The sequence below is a fragment of the Ranitomeya variabilis genome, chromosome 1 (genome assembly GCF_051348905.1).
Source record: "Ranitomeya variabilis isolate aRanVar5 chromosome 1, aRanVar5.hap1, whole genome shotgun sequence".
Taxonomy (NCBI): domain Eukaryota; kingdom Metazoa; phylum Chordata; class Amphibia; order Anura; family Dendrobatidae; genus Ranitomeya; species Ranitomeya variabilis.
Genome location: NC_135232.1, coordinates 1026956324 through 1026976457, shown reverse-complemented (window position 1 = coordinate 1026976457; position 20134 = coordinate 1026956324). Strand labels below are relative to the sequence as shown.

Below are 20134 nucleotides of genomic sequence, written 5' to 3'. Positions count from 1 at the left end.
TCCGCAGTTTCTGTCACTTCCATCTTCATTTGTTGTATGGCATATGCGGTGGATATGCCATCAATTTCTTAGGCTAAAATAACCTTTAAATCCCTCTCTTTCCATCCATATATAGGAGAGATTTTTCTTAAGACCTTCAAACAAATGAATATAAGGCAAACCCTGCTGTCAGTATGGAGGCATCTCAAAGATATTACAACTATAATTCCCTGTGGAGCTAATTCCTACTGTCAAAAACATCCAGCCTGGCAAATGGCAATGTACCACAATTGTCTTATCCTTTATTTTCTATCACATGTATTACTGCAGCCCCTTGTGTTGTATGACAATAGCTGCCCTTTGTTCTCCAGACTGGCAGGTTTGAACCCATGTCAGAAAATAGAAAGACCGATCAGAGTACCGGTAGATACTTCGTAGAAGAAAGGTACCGTTGCTTCACTCATCAAATGAAACACATCTTTTTAGCGTGGCATATACAGGATGGGGCAGAAAAAGTGAACAACACATAGCCAACGGCTGTTTCGCATAATCCGTGACACTTCCTCAGGGCTTCAAGCTGTCAACTTTGTAGTGAAAAGTACTGGATTTTTTTTTTTTTATGATGAGCCATGCAGTGAAATGATACTACAATTAAAAGTATTTTTCCAAGATTTGATGATCTGGAGATTTCTGATAAGAGCGTGATTTGACTAAATAGCCTCTAAATTGGCTCAGATGTAATCATTTACATAATTCAACCAATTTCTTACATTGAAAACCATGATCACCATTCTTTTTCCGACTACCACCCATGTCACTAACTGCCTCACACGATTCAGCTTTATTCTGTGATATTCTCTAACTGTGGCTGACATTTCTTGAGCCTCAGGAGCCTCTTCCACATATAAATGTGCTAGTTCTGGTAACACGATGTCCTGTGAGTCATTCTCCAGTTAAATGTCAGAGCGTTTGGCTGCCTCACAAAATAACACAGTACTTTATGGGTATCAGCAGTAAAAGCACGCTGTCCCCTCTGCTGGTATCCCCCACTGCAGCAATAACAACTGACGGCCCTGTATATACAAAGGCACACGAAATGTTCTAAGATTATACCAAGACTTTTAACCCCTGAAGAGCTTCTACTTACAGAATGAGAGCAGGTTCTGTGCCTGATTCCAGTACCGAGTACAGTCTAGTCCACTGTATATATCAGCTGTTGATCAGAACCACAAGCATCAAATGTTATTCCAGATAACAAAATTACATTTAGATCCATCATCAATGCAAAAATATAGTAGTAATATAACGCTATGGAGTGTTAATGTGGCGCTAGGATAGAAATCTGTGCGGAAAGCTGGCGATACTCTACATATACAACGTGCAAGACTAAAACAGAGAGTCCATAAACAGTGGCTGGACATGATCATGTGGCCTCTTGATGGATGACCAGCCGGTAGCCTTGTATTCACTAAAGCTGACCATTAGCTATCTCCCTGGGCTCCTCCATTTATTGAACAATCATTTTTATTTAATGTGGGGTGAAAAGAAAGCCATTACCAGAGAAGTTGTAGCCACGGCTTATCTCCTAGAGAACAAAAGTGTCGCGAGTTTAAATACTTACTGCCTAATTGTTATCTCCTATGTCCTATCAGGGAAGAGTCGGGATCTCATACACATTAGATGGGCGACCAATTAAACCAATGCCAGCTAAATTTGCTTTACTCTATAGCAAGGATACTTATGTGGCTAGTTTTAGTAACTCCTAAAATGTATTCATACCAAAAACCAGACCCTTAAAATGAATCGGCCTCCAGACAAGAGCGCTAAAGCTACTCTAGACCAGAATACTGAAACTATTTAGACTGTAGAACGGCCCCTAAAACAATTAGGCCACTGATGTGTTCTTAAAAAAATATTTCAGAGCCCAGACCAGGCAAAGCAAAAAAAAAAAATAGCATACAGTTAATATTCTATACTTCCAGGTTCCTTTTTACTTCCAAATGCCACCACACACATGGTCCCCATGTCGGTGAGATCAGGCCCTTGTATGCTAGGTTCTGTAGACCTCTATGATGGCAGGTCTGCAGGGTTTGGACAGCTGGTGACTCCAGTCTGGATTCAGGTCTCTGACTCAGTAGAATAACCCAGCTCTATGAGCGGCATCAGATTAAAATTACTGCTTGTAATTCCGGTATATAGTAATCAGCTCTTTAAACAAAAAGCAAAAATCGGTGCAGAAGCTTTTCCATAATAGTTGCTTGCCCTGCAAAAACGTCAAAATATTAAAAAATATTTAAGTACGCACTCTTGCCACATAAATCTTTTAATATTTTATCATTTATATAAAATATTAACCAGGACTATCTAGTATTGTAGGATAACATTATTTTTTCCGTACTTAACTTTGAAAAGCATTAATGTAAGAGCGTCACGAGACTGTTCTGGGGCAGCTTCTTTACCGAAAGCAGAGAGACTTCAGAACTCAGAGTCATTCTAACTGAAATTAGAATATATAACATAACTTGTTTCCCATCATATTTTTGACCAGCCCCAACCCCGTCTTAATGATGCATTTTATTCTCGTCTGTCTTACATTCTTCTATGTGTGCATTTGTTATCCTGCTGACTGTGACGCCTTTGAGTCTTGCTCCTTTCCATTACTTGTGTTTTCTATGTTGGTGGCTTGTTAACAGCTACGTGTGGCATTCTGCATGAGTTACGGTTAATCAAGATTAAAAATGGATTTGGTGAATTTAGAAACTGATTCCTGTCCTATGGTTTTGCAGACTGTTTATAAAAGTGACCTTGTAGTTGTTGGTAAGCCTCCTCGTAGTCCTGTGATGTCTAGAAAAGCCTGCAGTTCACCAGTGAAAAGCCCCAAAACCATCCAAAGGGTAGAGTAATTTATATCCACTTTGCCAACTTTATATCTTGAAGCTTTTTTTAAGGGGATCATCTAGGATTAAAAAGTAAAGAACAGCACCACACCTGTCCATGTCTGGTACTGCAGATCATCACTATTCAAGCAAATGGGACCGAGCTGCAATGCCAGGCACGGTTCATTAGTAGCACTGTTCTCTTCTTTGGGCCACATACACACAGGACGGATTTCAACAAAAATCGGGGTAAAAACTACACGTTTTATATCTTCATGCGTTTGTTGCGGAATTGCTGCAGTACAAAAAATGAAATCTGTCATGAATTTGACCCAAAGAATTGAGATGCTGAAAATGTTTTAGGTTTTAAGTATTTCATCTATTTAGCTGGTACTGTATTCCACAACAAATGCTACATGTGCATTTACCTTAGAGTTTACAAATCTCTAGCAGAGTTACTATCACCCCAAATACTGCAGTATCTGTTATACTATGTGTGATGAATGAGCTTGATTGTACATGTATTTCATCATGTATGGTTTTATAGCTCAAAATATACATAAATGTGTTAATGTGTGAATTATGTACTCATTGTGCTGCCTAGCTTTATTGCATTGAATTATTATACGTGTACAATTGTATTTTGTGTTTGTGATGCTTCATATAATACATTGCTGTATAATATCTCAAGCTTGTGTGTCTGTATGTCACTCCGTCTGTAAAAAAAAAAAAAAAAAAAAAAGTGTTTTTCCAGAAACTCCTGCCGACCACATCATTATTCTACAGAATTCATTAGAAATATGAGTCCTATGGATTATCCTGGCCAATGATGGATAAAAATGTTTCCCGCTGTCTTAGAGTATTGTTAAGGTCCAACAGAATACACATTTACTACAACACTATACATAGCATGTGTAATCTGCAATAATGGTGGCAATCTATGAAGTGCAGACCAATTCTAGATTGTGTATTTTACATTCTTATTTTACTAATGTGAAATCTGCTATGGCATTGAATGGAAGCGCCTTTCTTCTCTTATTAGTTTTATTATTTTAAATAATTTTTTATTTGGCATAATGTCCAAAAGTTTGATCTTTAAAAATGTTTGGCTATGTACGTACACTCCACTGCCTTGCCTTCCTGTGGTACAATCTGCTGCCATGTATCTCTGAAGCATGCGGTTGTGCCCTACTTTTCTGTGGCACACTCTGATGCGCTGCTTTCCTAAGGAAAAGTTTGCTGCTTTACTTTCCTGAGGCATACTCTGCTGCTCAGCTTACTTATGAGAAACTTTGCTGCTATGGATAGTAGAGAGTGGCCTGAGGAGAGTGGGGCTAGTAGAGTGCGTCCCGAGGAGAGTAGGGCATCGGAGTGCGTCCAGGGGAGAGTTGGGCAGGGGAGTGCGTCCCTGGGAGAGTTGGGCAGGGGAGTGCGTCCCTAGGAGAGTGGGGCAAAGGAGTGCGTCCCGAGGACAGCAGGGCAGCAGAGTGTGTCCAGAGGAGAGTGGGGATAGCAGAATGTGTCCCTAGGACAGTAGGGCAGCAGAGCGCGTCCCAAGGAGAGTGGGGCAGCAGAGCGCGTCCCAAGGAGAGTGGGGCAGCAGAGCGCGTCCCGAGGACAGTGGGGCAGCAGAATGCGTCCCGATGACAGTAGGGCAGCAGAGCGCGTCTCAAGGAGAGTGGGGCAGCAGAGCACATCCCAAGGAGAGTGGGGCAGCAGAGTGCATCCCGAGGACAGTGGGGCAGCAGAGTGCGTCCCGAGGACAGTAGGGCAGCAGAGTGCGTCCCGAGGACAGTAGGGCAGCAGAGTGCGTCCCGAGGACAGTAGGGCAGCAGAGTGCGTCCCAAGGAGAGTAGGGCAGCAGAGTGCGTCCCGAGGAGAGTGGGGCAGCAGAATGCGTCCCGAGGACAGTAGGGCAGCAGAGTGCGTCCCGAGGACAGTAGGGCAGCAGAGTGTGTCCTGAGGAGAGTGGGGCTAGCAGAGTGCGTCCCGAGGAGAGTGGGGCAGCATAGGACAATGTGCTGCCAAGAATGAGGATTCTCAGGCAATCCTAAAAATCATTTCACCCAATGAATGGGCATTTTGCTCGTTCTTCAGGTGATTGGCAGCCTGTTTAGACAGGCCAATTAGCAGGAACAAAACCTAAAGTTTTGAAAATCCATGACTTTGAGTTCAATGTATAAAACTGAAAATGTCAGTGTCTTAGAGGGGACATTTTCGTCTACGTAGATCTGGTACAACCCAGTCTAACCAACTCAAGGACCCCGGGTACAGCAGTCATTCCACAGATGCTTGCAGGGAATTAAGCCTGTATATATAGCACAAAAAGTGAGCACCTGTCCAATAGCTCCCTCATTTTTTTTTTTCTTGTGAAACATTGTTTAAACATATTACAATAGGCGCCGTCCAATTTATTCTTTCTCCTCTCACTACAGTCTATTTCCTTAGGACACAGTCTGCTTTCTGCATATTGTTATCACCCACACTGCAATGCCCTCCCTCCAAGGAATATTTCTTCATACACAGCCTGCTTTGTGACACATTGTTTAATGCATAACCTTTGCTTTAATTTTATCTTCATACATCAATAGTAGACATGAAAATAACAAACTTTTGTAATATATCTCATCACAGGAATCAGCTTCTTTCTCTGCCAGGACTGATCAGTCATTCTCAAAATTCCAAATTCACAACTAAGGCTACTTTCACACTAGCGTCGTGCACTGCACGTCGCTATGCGTCGTTTCGTAGAAAAAACACATCCTGCAAAAGTGCTTGCAGGATGCGTTTTTTCTCCATAGACTTGCATTAGTGAAGCAGTGCGACGCATTGCCACACGTCGCAACCGTCGTGCGACAGTTGCGTCGTGTTGCATCGGTCCGTCGCCACCAAAAAACGTTGCATGTAACGTTTTTTGGTGCGTCGTGCCCGTCTTTTCCGACCGCGCATGCGAGGCCGGAACTCCGCCCCCGCCTCCCCGCACATCACAATGGGGCAGCGGATGCGTTGAAAAACAGCATCCGCTGCCCCCGTTGTGCGGCGCTTTCACTGCTTGCGTCGGTACGTCGCAACGACGCAATTCGTCGTGCGTCGTACGACGCTAGTGTGAAAGTAGCCTTACATGTGTGTTCAGTGAATAGAGATTGTTACATTACTTAGCTAGGAGACGACAGTTGGTGATTATAAAGTTCTATGGAAAACACCACCTCCTCCTTTTGCCATGGAATGTTAAAAGCACCAACTGTCATTTCCCATCTCTGTAGTGGGAAAATTTGTCTAAACTGAATAAAGATTGTACAAATTTTACCCATGAGTAGAGCGTGAAAGATCAATCCAGGAGGTGAAAGAAGCCGATTTCTCTGGTAAGATATATTACAAAATTGCATAATATTGTGTGTACTATTGATTAATGAAAGTAAAGTTACAGTTACATTAGACCTGTGTGCATATATTGGATAGCGGAGCATACTTTCCACCTTATACCGTACACAAATTCCATAGGAAAGGGCAGGCAGGGTAACGGAGAGAGAGAGAGTACCCAAGGACCATGTGAGGTCCCTGCGACACCAGTTGTCCATCTCTGATTTGAGGACATGTATCTCATTTCCATGAAGGCGCCCTTCAGAATGTCCTTGCATCTTCAAACTGGTGGTCTCCCCACTCAGGATGCCTTGTCCTTTCATGAGATACTTTCCATTGTCCCATAAACCCTACGTGTAATAGAGGTCCCTGCACTTTTTGCAATCCCAGTTCACATTGTCTAGTGCGGCATGTCCGTATTCAGAAAGGATGAAGTAGTTTAAAGTTCCGTGTAGCATGTTGCTTGGCTTACATATGCTTAATTGTTGTGTTGCTGTCTTGGGAACATCATATTGGGGGTCACCATCTCTGGGGAAGATAATACGCTTATGGTTGACTACATGTTTGAATAATACATGTGGTTTATGTACATGTGAATCTCTAGATATTTGCCTGGACTTTCATTAACTGCTATGTGGTCAATGTTCCTTTTGCTGCCATGTTTGTGAATCATGTACTTAACTTTGTGTATTTTCCTCTACTATACACTGTTGTACTGCCCTATAAAATGAAAGGTGACTGGAATAGGACGACTCTTCCCATAGCTAACCTGCCTGAAGAGCATAGCTATAAAACTGAAGTTATTCGTAACAGATGATAACAACCAGATCACAGAATGCTTTCACAATTAAAGATTTAGAGGCGCTATATATTACAAACAGTGGCAGAGTCCTATGTACGGCCAAAAATATGTTGCTTTGTTTTGCTTACATAAAAGCACTGAGCTTTTCAGTAGGATCCATAGTACGACCAGTGTTTGTCTATAGAAATTACATGGCAGTGTAAGTGAATGTATGATCCTGCTTACAATGGGTTTGTCCGCAACACAAACCACGGTAAATAATTAGAATGGGTGTCTACATACTATACATAGTGTATTACAGCCTCACATTTATAATTCTGTGTCTTTGGGGCTTATTACTGGGGCCCTGATGTGTAAAAAGGATATAGTCCTAAATAAAAGTATGTAAAACACAAAGCTTTGCATAGCAGTAATTTGTGCTTAGCAGTGTCTTGTAAGCCGACATGTTCCCTGTACAAGTATTATCAGTCTGTCTGCATTATGTGTCTCTGTGTTCTGCAATGAGCCATGGTGAAGAATTAGGTTGTCTAAGATCTATCTAAAATATTTTTTAATAATCATGAATGTTATTTTCCCTAACAGCGAGCTGTATTCACTCACGACAATATCCAGGCTATGGGGGAACCGTAAGTATTCTTTCTCATTTTTTTTAATTCACCGTTTCACTAGTCCCCCACTCTATGCAATTCATCAGTTATGTAATGTGATCACATGGTGACCCCTGAGAATTACATTGACTTATGTTCTCAGAAAGGGATCACTATATCATTCAATAGAAGTTCTTGTATGATGCAATTGCATGGACTGTACCACTGAAGTTCTCAACAGGAAAAAGGCGCAGAAGCTCAAAGATAATGTCGATGACGGCACAGTGCCTGTCACACGGTTTTTTTTATCCAGGAGTTCAGCTTCCCTTACTGTGTATAATCTCTTAGATTAATTGCCACCACAGACAGAGATTATAATGGCTCGGACGTCTCAAACTAAAAGCGGGATCTGGGGCCACTTAGAAAAATTCTTGTTGGAAAGCGGCTGCATTGATAAATTTAGGCTGGGGCTACACAGTGGACGATGGCCAGGACAGAGATTGCATGGTCAAATTTCGCTCTGTTTTGTAATGTCTAGTGTACATGACAGCCCCTAAATACAGTATGGTGGCTCCATAGCTCCTCTAAATACAGTATGATGGCTGTCTAAAATCTATACAGTATGATTGCCACAGATTCCTATATACCTTATAATAACCTCACAGCTCATCTATAGTAGTTTGATGGCCACAAAGCCCTCTCTATGCAGTATGATGGCCATATTGTCTCTCCTGTATACAATATGATGACCTCTGCAACTCCCGTATATAAAGTTTGATGTCCTACAGAACACTCTATATACAGTATGATGGCCCCACCACTCCCTATATGCATTAATATGGCCCCCACAGCCCCCTATTTACTGCATGACGGCCACAAAGCCAGACAGACAGCGCATACCTCCTACTTGTTGCTTGGATATCCTGTCCTGCTGGTAAAGGCAGTGCCAGGCGCGCTGAGATACACCATTCAGAAGACACAGACTTGCACATGGCCAGAATGGTACCTGACACACTTACACACAGTGCTGGCCCGGCCGATAGCTGCCCCTCTACCAAATTGCCAAGTCCACCCCTGACTACTAGAAGCAATAAATTGATTTGGGGGCCAAGTGTTTGAGACACATGCTCTTGTCATGTAAAGATGTGCTGATTTAACAAGGGATTCATAGTAGTGCATGGATTTAAAAATGGATGATGAGAGCTAGAAATCAAGATGGAGACTGAGGGTGAAAAAAAAAAAAGTTGAAACACATGGAAGTAAGTACACGCTATACAAGAGAAGTGCACAGTGTCCTAGGTAATCAGATGGAGGGTGCAGTTTTAGAAGAAAAAACGACTGGAATGACTTCTTTAAATAACGCAATGTATCACGTTATCCTATGGTTCTGTAGATAAGGACTACTAATAACTTGTGTCAGAAGAATGACAATTGACATATGGTATAAATCCTCATCATGGCAGACTAACATGTTATATCTCTACTGACAGATACCAGTCCTTGTACAACTATACCCCACGGAATGAAGATGAGCTAGAATTACGGGAAGGTGATGTGATAGATGTCATGGAAAAATGTGATGATGGATGGTTTGTAGGTATGTCTTCTCTTGCCACATCTTTTTCGCATTATTTTGGGAAAAAAGTAAAAAATAAAAATAAATAAATAAAAAAGCGAACAAAATCTCCAGTAAAACTACATTATGCATGCGGGCTCTAATAAAAATATATATAAAAAATATATTAAATATTGGGATCATTTACATTACTTAGTATTATTTTTTATTTTTATTTTTTTACACTAAAAGCCTTTACCTTTCTCCAGGAGTGCTGGCTCTACTTTTTGGACTCTCGCCTATCAGGAGGATAAAAGTTCCCTTTTCACAATCCAGAAAGGAAAAGATCATGCATTCAGCTCTTTCCATTGTAGTTAATGTGAGACGCTGAAGCAGTCAGGCGTTCCCCTTCTGCAATAAGCCGCACTGAATACAGCAGCACTCGTGCTTCTCCACTTCATCTCATTTACTCTTGTGTTACAGAGGATTTAAGACTCCCCTTTTTGCCAAAATATGGGGGTCCCACAGATGGCCTCACAGTACATCAATATTAGTACTTTGCTGTCCCTCTTTCAACACCACTCCTCTATGAAAGCTAAAAATATCTTTATTAGAAAAATTTTAAAAAATATAATGCAAATGTATAATATAAACGGGGAGATACAAATACAGGAATGAAGGTTGCTATTCCTGGATAAAATAACATCTAATGCTCTGCTGTATCTCTTAGAGGGCTGTTACATATTTAAAGAAAATATATTCCTACCACACGATAAAGATAAAATGTGTATACATATATGTAGATATACACACACACTGTCATACCATATAAATAGTTATACAAATAGACGCCCATACAGTAATGAGCTTAATCACTGTGAAGGGAATCCTAAGATACTTATAAGTGATCGTCAATCCATACATAAACCAATATAATCATCATAAAAAGTCATGATGGGCTCTTACAGTAGTATCTTATATCCATATAGGAATATTATATCCATATAAGACTAAAAGGACATCACATAAAGCATGATACCAAACTCGGCCATAAAAGACCTATTATACGGGTAAAGGTACCAGCAGAGCAGAAGGCCAGGGACCCACCACACCCGATGCACGTTTTGCTATTGAAAGCTTCATCCAGGGGATTTTTTTGGCCTTAATATATAGGATTGACGATATTTGGTGTAATTGGAAAATACATGTTAACAACCACAAGACATGGTTAGGCAGGTCTCTGACCAGATGGTTGAGGTCCGCAGAGAAGGGCATCAAGGGCCGCAGATTGCGCATCCGTGCTGTAAAACATCCTATTACTTTAACCCAGTGTAGCAAACCTAGAATAGAAGGTGACACCAATGACATCAGAAGTGTATCGCTTGTCTTTCTGAGGACATAGTAGTAAGCAGCACGAGTCTGGATGCTTCACGTGATCATAAACGTCGTATTGTGGACTCTTCTGTTTCATGATCTGATCTTGATATCCTGATTGACCCTGCAGGTGCTCTACATTACTACATTATGTACCTGGAGCACATATAATAAGCTGCTTGTACCAGAAATCGCACATAATTTGTGCAAAAAAAAACAAAACCATCTTGCATGCTTTGTGCCAGTTTATTTTGTCTCTCAGACGCATTCTAGCCATATTTTCGATGGTCCTGGAAACGGGACATGACCTATCAGAAAAGGATGCGAATAAAGGGCATGGGCTAGAAAATCGGGATCCTATGCAGCCAAATTTTGACAATGGTGCTACTTTGTGGACCAAAGTAAGCCAACCGACCAATGGAACATGCTAAGACTAGACAGACTAAAGATGATCCATATTTATCAATCATCATAAAACACATTGAATAATCTGGCGCATTTTAAGACAGTCAAGTCTAAGTTTGCATTACCTAAAAGACAGCTTTAGTAAATCTGCGGTCTTACTCATCTGCAACACTCCGATATCACAAAGCTTTTACTTACAAAGTCAAACTTCACCATACAAGTGAACCGACTGACCCTGAACTCATTTTTCCTCTCTATTTTCAGGGACTTCTAGAAGAACCAAGTTCTTTGGAACTTTCCCCGGAAATTACGTCAAAAGGCAGTGATTGCAGTTTGTTGTGCTGGATGCTCGACTTGTCACATGTATTGCTAGGAAGCACGCATCTTTATTTTTGACCTGAACCAATCCATATGTAGTCCTGCAGCCTGCCAACGTTGTCTAGCAGTATTAGAGCCTTCCCGGTCGGTCCGGTCTCATCACTACTGATGTCCTAGCACCAATTCACTCCTCATAAAACTGCAGGCTCATAGGACGCACTGCCTCTAATAAAAGGAGTTTGGGAAGTTTTAGTGCACCAGAAACACAGTGTAAGACACTCTGAGAACACAATGGCCAAGATGTTAATCTGCCTAGATATCTGTTCATAGAAATGGATGATTGGGGGTAAAATAGCACTTCCATCACAGATGTATCACACAGCCTGATGTATAAAGAGGGAAATGGCGTCTGATGGCCTTGGCATTAAGTATGTATGGCTTTCTGGTTGAAGGACACAGGTTTTCACACCCCATGAGATAAATGGCAGATGAAACATTAGGTCTTGCTACAGTCACATCTATGTGATAAGAATAAAACTAATGAGAATATACTTCTTTGTAGTTTGTCATTACCTGTCTATTACAGATTGAATGAGCTGATACTTGACATTAAAGTGGTATTCCCATCTCGAAGATCCTATCCCAATATGTAGTAGGTGTAACAATAATATTATTACCAAAAATATCCATTTAGAAATGTAGTATAGTTCTTCTGATTCACTATGTCGCTTACCCTATGTGCAGGGCATTGAAGTAGCTTATGTATCCATGGTTACAACCACTTGTAAAGAGATAATTGTTGATAGTGGTTGTAACCATGGATACTCAAGTTGCTGAAATTCCCTGTACATTGGGTAAGCAACAAAGCAAATGAGAAGAACTATACTACATTTCTAACTTGATGTATTTGCTAGTATTATTATTACTACACCTACTATCCATTGGGATAGGATCTCGGAGATGGAAATACCCCTTTAACTGGTGAAAGAAACCTTAAACCGAAAATAAAATAAAAAAACTCTAAGCAAATTCAAACCTAATTCCAGAGAAGTTACAGAAATACATATTACCTAAATGTAATGGGGCAATCTGAAATAACATTGGGTAACGAATATTGTTAGCCCTTAATTCTGCTGCCCATATTCTTGCTATCTGCAACCTACATCAGCAGATCCATGAATTTCTCTTACAGCCCATCTGTACAGCAATGGAGAACATGACGGGCTGTTGAGTCACACTATGTACTGTATATAAGCAGTTGTCTGTGTATGTGCTTTCTTATCATGAATATTAGTTCTAAAAAACCTCCTGCAATGATAAGTTCTTCGAGTACCATATTCTGGTTGCAAGATGTTTATTTCTGCTGTGTCAAGTCTCAGATTCTCTCACTTCTGACTAAAGAAATGGCACTTCGCTATTTTTCCTTTTAAAAAGTCATTGGCGGGTCAGTTGTGCGAGGTGTTTGTCTTCTGTATTAGAAACAACCGCATTGATGTTATCACAGCCTTAGACCAAGTCCATCTGAGTACATGACAGAACTTTATATGTGTCTGAACTGTGCTAATATTAAAGGCGTCTGCCCCGTTAGCGACATATTCTGTGTTCTCAGAAGCCGAGTGTCGCTTACCTGCTGCATCCCACATTGACCCTAAGGGCCCATTTCCACTTGCGAGGAAAACGGACGAGTGCAATCCGATAAAAAATCGGATTGCACTCGGACCAATGTTATTTAATAGGTGTCTTTTCATTTGCGATTTTTTTCTCAGCCGAAATCGGACTGAGAAAAATCTGGATCGGCTGAGAAAAAAATCGCAGCATGCTGCGTATTGCTGCAATTCTCGGACGATACTCGCCAATGCAAGTCAATGGGTGCGAGAAAAAAAATCGCACAGCGCTCGCACCATGCGAGTTCTGTCCGATTTTTACGCACCGGTGTCCTTTGAAAAGCCGGCAATTCAGCGCGGTGTACAGTAAAATCACACTGACAGGTTAGAATAGAGTAGATATATACACATAGAATAGGTATATACACATATATATATGTCAGTGAGACACCTATATATGTATATTTATATTTAATGCAGCGCTAGATAGCATAAAAGCTGCTAATTCAATTGCCAGCTTTTGCTCTCTCCTTCACAAACCCGACAGGATATGAGACGTGGTTTACATACAGTAAACCATCTCATATCCCTTCTTTTATTACATATTCCTCTTCACTAATGTAAGAAGTGTCTGTGTGTCAAATTTGTGGGCTCTAGCTATGAAAATAAAGGGTTAAATCGCGGAAAAAACTGGCGTGGGCTCCCGCGCAATTTTCTCTGCCAGAATGGTAAAGCCAGTGACTGAGGGCAGATATTAATAGCCAGGAGAGGGTCCATGATTATTGGCCCCCCCCCTGGCTACAAACATCTGCCCCCAGCCACCCCAGAAAAGGCACATCTGGAAGATGCACCTATTCTGGCACTTGGCCACTCTCTTCCCACTCCCGTGTAGCGGTGGGATATGGGGTAATGAAGGGTTAATGCCACCTTGCTATTGTAAGGTCACATTAAGCCAGATTAATAATGGAGAGGCGTCAATTATGTCACCTATCCATTATTAATCCAATTGTATGAAATGGTTAAAAAAAACACACACACATTATTACAAAGTATTTTAATAAAATAAACACACAGGTTGTTGTAATATTTTATTGCTCTCTCAATCCACCTGAAGACCATCGTTCTGTAACAAATTAAAAATAATAAACCAACAATATACATACCTTCCGTAGATCTATGACGTCCCACGATGTAAATCCATCTGAAGGGGTTAAAATATTTTACAGGCAGGAGCTCTGCTATAATGCAGCTGTGCTGGTGCCTGTAAACCCCGGGGAATGAATGAAATGTAGGTCAATGACCTATAGTTACCTTCAGTCGCGGTGAGGCGCCCTCTGCTGGATGTCCTCATATGAACTCGAGCGTGGGAACTTTTACCAGGCTCCAGTTCATGAGGACATCCAGCAGAGGGCGCATCACCGCAACTCAAGGTAACTCCAGGTCACCCTGCATTTCATTCATTCGCCAGGGATTTTACACACAGGAGCACAATTTCATTAGCAGAGCTCCTGGGTGTAAAATGATTTAACCCCTTCAGATGGATTTACTTCGTGGGACTGACGGAACGACGGAAGGTATGGGATATTGTTTATTTTTTATTTTTCCTTTGTTACAGAATGATGGTCTTCAGCTGGATTAAGAGAATAATAAAATATTACAACAACCTGTGTGTTTATTTCATTAAAATACTTTGTAATAATGTGTGTGTTTTCTTAACCATTTAGTACTATTGGATTAATAATGGATAGGTGTCATAATTGACGCCTCTCCATTATTAATCTGGCTTAATGTCACCTTACAATAGCAAGGTGACATTAACCCTTCATTACCCCATATCCCACCGCTACACGGGAGTGGGAAGAGAGTGGCCAAGTGCCAGAATAGGCGCATCTTCCAGATGTGCCTTTTCTGGGGTGGCTGGGGGCAGATGTTTGTAGCCGGGGGGGCCAATAACCATGGACCCTCTCTAGGCTATTAATATCTGCCCTCGGTCACTGGCTTTACCACTCTGGCGGAGAAAATTGCGCGGGAGCCCACGCCAATTTTTTCCGCCATTTAACCCTTTATTTTAGCAGCTACAGCGCCCAAATTTTGCACATACACACTACTAACATTAGTAGTGTGGAATATGCAAAGCAAAAAAAAAGGGATATGAGATGGTTTACTGTATGTAAACCATGTCTCATATCATGTCGGGTTTGTGAAGGAGAAATGAAAAGCCGGCAATTGAATTAGCGGCTTTTATGCTATCTTGTGCTGCATTAAATATAAATATACATATATAGGTGTCTCACTGACATATACATATATGTATATATACACATTCTATGTGTATATATCTATTCTATTCTAACCTGTCAGTGTTATTTTACTGTACACAGCACTGATTTGCCGGCTTTTCAAAGGACACCGGTGCGTAAAAATCGGACAGCAATACGGATGATGCGATTACAAAAAACGGATGATGCGATTAAAAATCGCATTGCACTAGCATGACACTCGCATGACAATCGCATACGTTACATCCGTTTTTTTCGGTCCAGATTACGGACCGTTTTTTCTCTCGCAAGTGGAAAGGGACCCTAAGGCTCCCATACACGTTAGAATAATGTCAGCCGAACCCTTCAATATCAGCAGGTTCGGCCAACAACTTAAAAAGAGAGCAAAAGATATCGCCTAGTAATATGGCATGCTTCAAAGACAGCACACATCCAATGTAGGAAAATAGAAGCATTTAGCCATAAATATATAAGAAAGATTTCCTTTATTTAAATATATCCTTCAAACAACATATACATTTTTCATTGCTAATAAGTTAAAATGGGGTAAAGCTGCACAGAAAAAACCACCGCCAAATATCACAGAGGTGACAAGCAAATGACATAAATGCCAAAAGTTATATTCCTTAGAGGTAAGTATACATATCGTTCACCAATTGTTGTACCTATTCCATAGTATGTCTTATAATATAAATTGCACCAATGCACTAGAAGCCTAGACTCTTTTTCACTGTCTGCATAACCTTTATGGTATCAAAGTGATAAATATCAGGTTAAGGGTTCGAGTGCCCTAAAAGAAGTCTGACTTGTAAGAGCATGGGAATGTAAATATAGAAAGTCAATTACCTGTGAGAAGTGGCGGTGCTCTTACAAGTCAGACTTCTTTTAGGGCACTCGAACCCTTAACCTGATATTTATCACTTTGATACCATAAAGGTTATGCAGACAGTGAAAAAGAGTCTAGGCTTCTAGTGCATTGGTGCAATTTATATTATAAGACATACTATGGAATAGGTACAACAATTGGTGAACGATATGTATACTTACCTCTAAGGAATATAACTTTTGGCATTTATGTCATTTGCTTGTCACCTCTGTGATATTTGGCGGTGGTTTTTTCTGTGCAGCTTTACCCCATTTTAACTTATTAGCAATGAAAAATGTATATGTTGTTTGAAGGATATATTTAAATAAAGGAAATCTTTCTTATATATTTATGGCTAAATGCTTCTATTTTCCTACATTGGATGTGTAGGTTCGGCCAACAGTCTAATGTTTATGGGGTCGCCAGACAACTGATCATATGGGAAGATGTTGGTCGGACATGTCTGATGTCGGACATGTCTGATTTCGGACTACCGGTAGAGATGTCCATTTTCAGCTTACTCATAGGAGCACTGGGACGAACAGGCGCTCCTATGTTTGAGATCACAATCGGCTGAAGCATCGTTCTGCTGACAGCCATCTAATGTGTATGGTGGACTTTAGAGTTGTATTTTGAGAACAGCAGATAATGATGCTATATAAGAAGCGGGTACTCGGTGTATATACTCGGTCCCATTCTTCTGCCACTTATTCCTCCTCACCCCCATGCCCATCCTGTGTGTACAATAGAATTTAGTAATGTCCTTACTGACATCATGATACACTGTGCTATTGTACATACAAGATTTGTGCACCGTTACCTGAATCCGCACGAGAAAAAGAACGCTATTCCGCACTGCCCCATAGAATACCACTGGTCCGATAAAACATCTATGGCACTCATCCCATGTATACACAGGTGTGAGAGCCCTAAGACACCGGCAGTAAGTGGCAATAATGCAGTCAGTGCCTGATCTGTTGCCCATGGTTCGAGCAGCATGAATCCGCTGACAGGTTCCCTTTAAGAAGCTATTCAAAGAAGAATTCGCAACATATTTGGATTAATTAATAAAATTCAAGTGATTTTCCAGGGTAGATGTTCATGAAGTAATGGATAACTAAATAAGTATTGCACACAAACTGCTGTAAAGAATAATATGGAACAGAATGGAACAATGTGCAATGTCTTTTCTGTGCTATCGGGGGCTTCTCTCATTCACATGCTGGTACAGTATTGGACATTGGCTATGGGTAATCAGCGAGGTCACTGCACATATTTATCACCACCTTTACCCGAGTTTCACAATTTTATATCCGAATACAGTACCACAAGCAGATAAGTCACAAATATTAACACAACACACCTTTACAATGAAACCTTCTATACACCACATTTTGTTATAACAACAATGACATAATATGAACTTGACTATCCCAGTATTAAACTCTTTTTTGGAAGACAAAATAACATAAGTCTATATTTGATATAAATATCAAAGGAAACATCATAAATGAATGCAAAAACAATTTAAAGAAATGCAAGAAATCTGCCTTTGCATGGCCCTGTATGGTATGAGCTGCAATACCAGACCCAACCCAAGCTGGTGTTTTCTATCACAATCTCAGATAGCTCCATTAAGCAGTGGAATCGCTATTTGGAATTATTTTTTGATGGTACACCCCAATCTACCAAAGATCTTCACTGATCTACATTAACAAATGGATGGTGTAGTCATAACATACAGTACAGCACCATGAAGGATGAGATCCTGACGATCAGTGGAGGCCCCACCAGGGTAGGTGAAGGTACGTTCTTTTCGAATGACATTACAAATGATATTACGATTATTTTCAGATGTATCATTTGAAATCTCTCTTGTTGGTTCAGCGAGTGGCTATGCAATGTAAGAATTCTACCTAACATATCTAAAAGCCATAGTTTGTAGTTTGCATTTAGGTGATGCCAGTGTTGGGATCAATAATTTAGGAACACATTTGGAGGGGGGACACTTACTGTCTGTAATGTGGTAAGTAAAACACGAAGGCAACGCACTGCCACATAACATGTCATATACCTGTGACATTGCCCGTGGCCACCAACAGTTGTGGAGATGAATAGTTTGTCCATGGCCAGTTCTCGCACTGCTAGTTTACAGGTGAATATTAGCTCTGGCTATTTGATACTAAAGATTAGGCCCCAATGTATAGGAGGGTCACCGGACATTGAGTGCACAGGTTTTTCAGCACCTTATTAAACCGTGTTTACTATATTTCTGCTTTTTGTTAGATACACACTCACAATTTCTGTAGTATTTTGTACATATTTTGCCCGTTGTAAAGAGCCTCTGTCCCGTGTCCTCTGTGATGCCATTGGGAGATGCCACGTCGGCATAAGGCTGCCAGCTTTTCTCTGCTCTCCGCCACACTAGCCAGTTCAGACCTGTAATAATAGCCTTTTATGAGCGATTTTGTGAAACAATGAACTTGTTTTACCAGTGGTATCTAAATGTACATATGTATTTGTTACAGAGAAATGCTATAAAATAGACATCCTTTTTGCAGTACCAAGTATTTCATGTTGAAGAAATAAAGAAGCTTTATATTTGGAAGGCTTTGACTTTTACAGATGTTCTACTGCATGCAGCTTTGCTATAAACACCTACTTTTGATGGCGTTACTATGGGGGAATATAGTGTCTAACACACGCATTGGGTATCCTTCTGCATCCCATGCCTTCTAAACGACATCTCTCATGTACAGCAGGGTGGTGTGGCCGGTGGCTCGTGGGAGATGTGGCTCTAGAACGGGTGGGATGGGTCGGCTTTCCCATGCTTGGTTTAATGCCTTGTATTATTTAATAGTGCACTGTTTCTACTCTCTGTATCTGATTTAAAAAAAATTTTTCATACCTGGCTTCCAGATAATTAATGATGGATTCTTACAAGCAAACAATGTGTTATTTTTCCTTGGTTTGTTATTTTTCTTCAATAGACTTCTAATAAATTTTGCCTGGAATAAACGATGACTCACGAGTTATTATTTACTGTAAGACATTGACAAAACTCTGCTGTTTCTAACCTAAAGTGAATTTAAAAAATAAAATAGTGTAAAAAAAATCCTTGCAACTGTTCCAGATACCACAAAAGTGTGTGGGTTGTGATGCTCGTCTGCTTCATTATCATTGACTGTAACATGATACTAGGTAAAAGCTCCTGCAATCTAGCAGGAGCAGGTCCAGATAGAAGACAGAATGGATATGAAATAAAAAACAAATTTACTCCCTCCCACACTCTGTGCCAACCCTCTGGGCTGTGCAGCCTCTCTCCTCCCATATCTGAGTGCATGGTTTCCGGCCGGAACCGTGGATGTCCATAACTTTCCGCCCGAACCTCTAAATGGAACGGCGGCAGTGCCAATGGGTTCTGCTGGATTTTATCTGCACAAGGAGACCAAATACGGCTACCGTATTTAATTCCTGGTAGCTATGCTTTATAATTCAATAATGCAGGGTTCTTGAGGCGGCTGCTTGGGAATGGGCTTGTGGGGAAAGGGATGCCGATTCCAATTATGTGTTCGGCTAGGCTCAGAGATATTGCATTCTTTTATTATAGGTTATTTCATAGATTCAATATCTGAGCCTTGCACTGGTTAGGCTGGGATCTGTTGTGCCACAATGGCAGCCTGAGTTGTGCAGAACGGTTTTCCTTTGTTTAAGAGTTCACACCCCTGTGATAATTGCTGGGGACACAGGTATCTCTTGGGCCACTGCATCTGACAGGGAATTCCATCAGATATCAATTACATATCATTTTCCCATATCTCACAGGGAACATTTGTGATGCAAAAGGATAATGACCCAAAACATCTTCAGGCTATGTAAGGGCTATCCGACTGGTGCATATGGATGGACTGCTGTGTTAAATTGCATGGCCTCCACAATGACTCTGTGACCTTTTTGCCAGTCTCTTTCTCCTTTGTGTCTGCTTTGGTTGGCGGGCGACGAAGGGCAACAATACGGTAGCCCTGTATTACTTCTGGGACTTGTGGTCTACCTAGGCTGGAAGTTAGCAGTTTAATTTCTGGATAGTGTTTCTCCCAGCTGTCAGCTCTTGGTGGGACTGCTCTCAATTT

The 20134-nt window shown here is 40.9% G+C and overlaps 1 protein-coding gene across 6 annotated transcripts in view; it reads left to right on the top strand.

Moving 5' to 3' along the window:
• SORBS2 (sorbin and SH3 domain containing 2) overlaps positions 1-16833 on the top strand; it is a 298577-nt gene extending 281744 nt beyond the window's left edge. For 5 of the 6 annotated variants that reach the window (XM_077279629.1, XM_077279627.1, XM_077279626.1 and 2 more), the window contains 3 exons: positions 7600-7643; positions 9095-9201; positions 11203-11807. In XM_077279629.1, coding sequence (XP_077135744.1) covers positions 7600-7643; positions 9095-9201; positions 11203-11264 — 213 coding nt within the window. In that variant the 3' untranslated portion in view covers positions 11265-11807. Of the gene's footprint in view, positions 1-2765; positions 2874-7599; positions 7644-9094; positions 9202-11202; positions 12911-15447; positions 15498-16394 lie in introns of those variants that run through there. The other variant, XM_077279625.1, reaches the window with a different exon arrangement.
• Positions 16834-20134: the final 3301 nt, after the last annotated feature.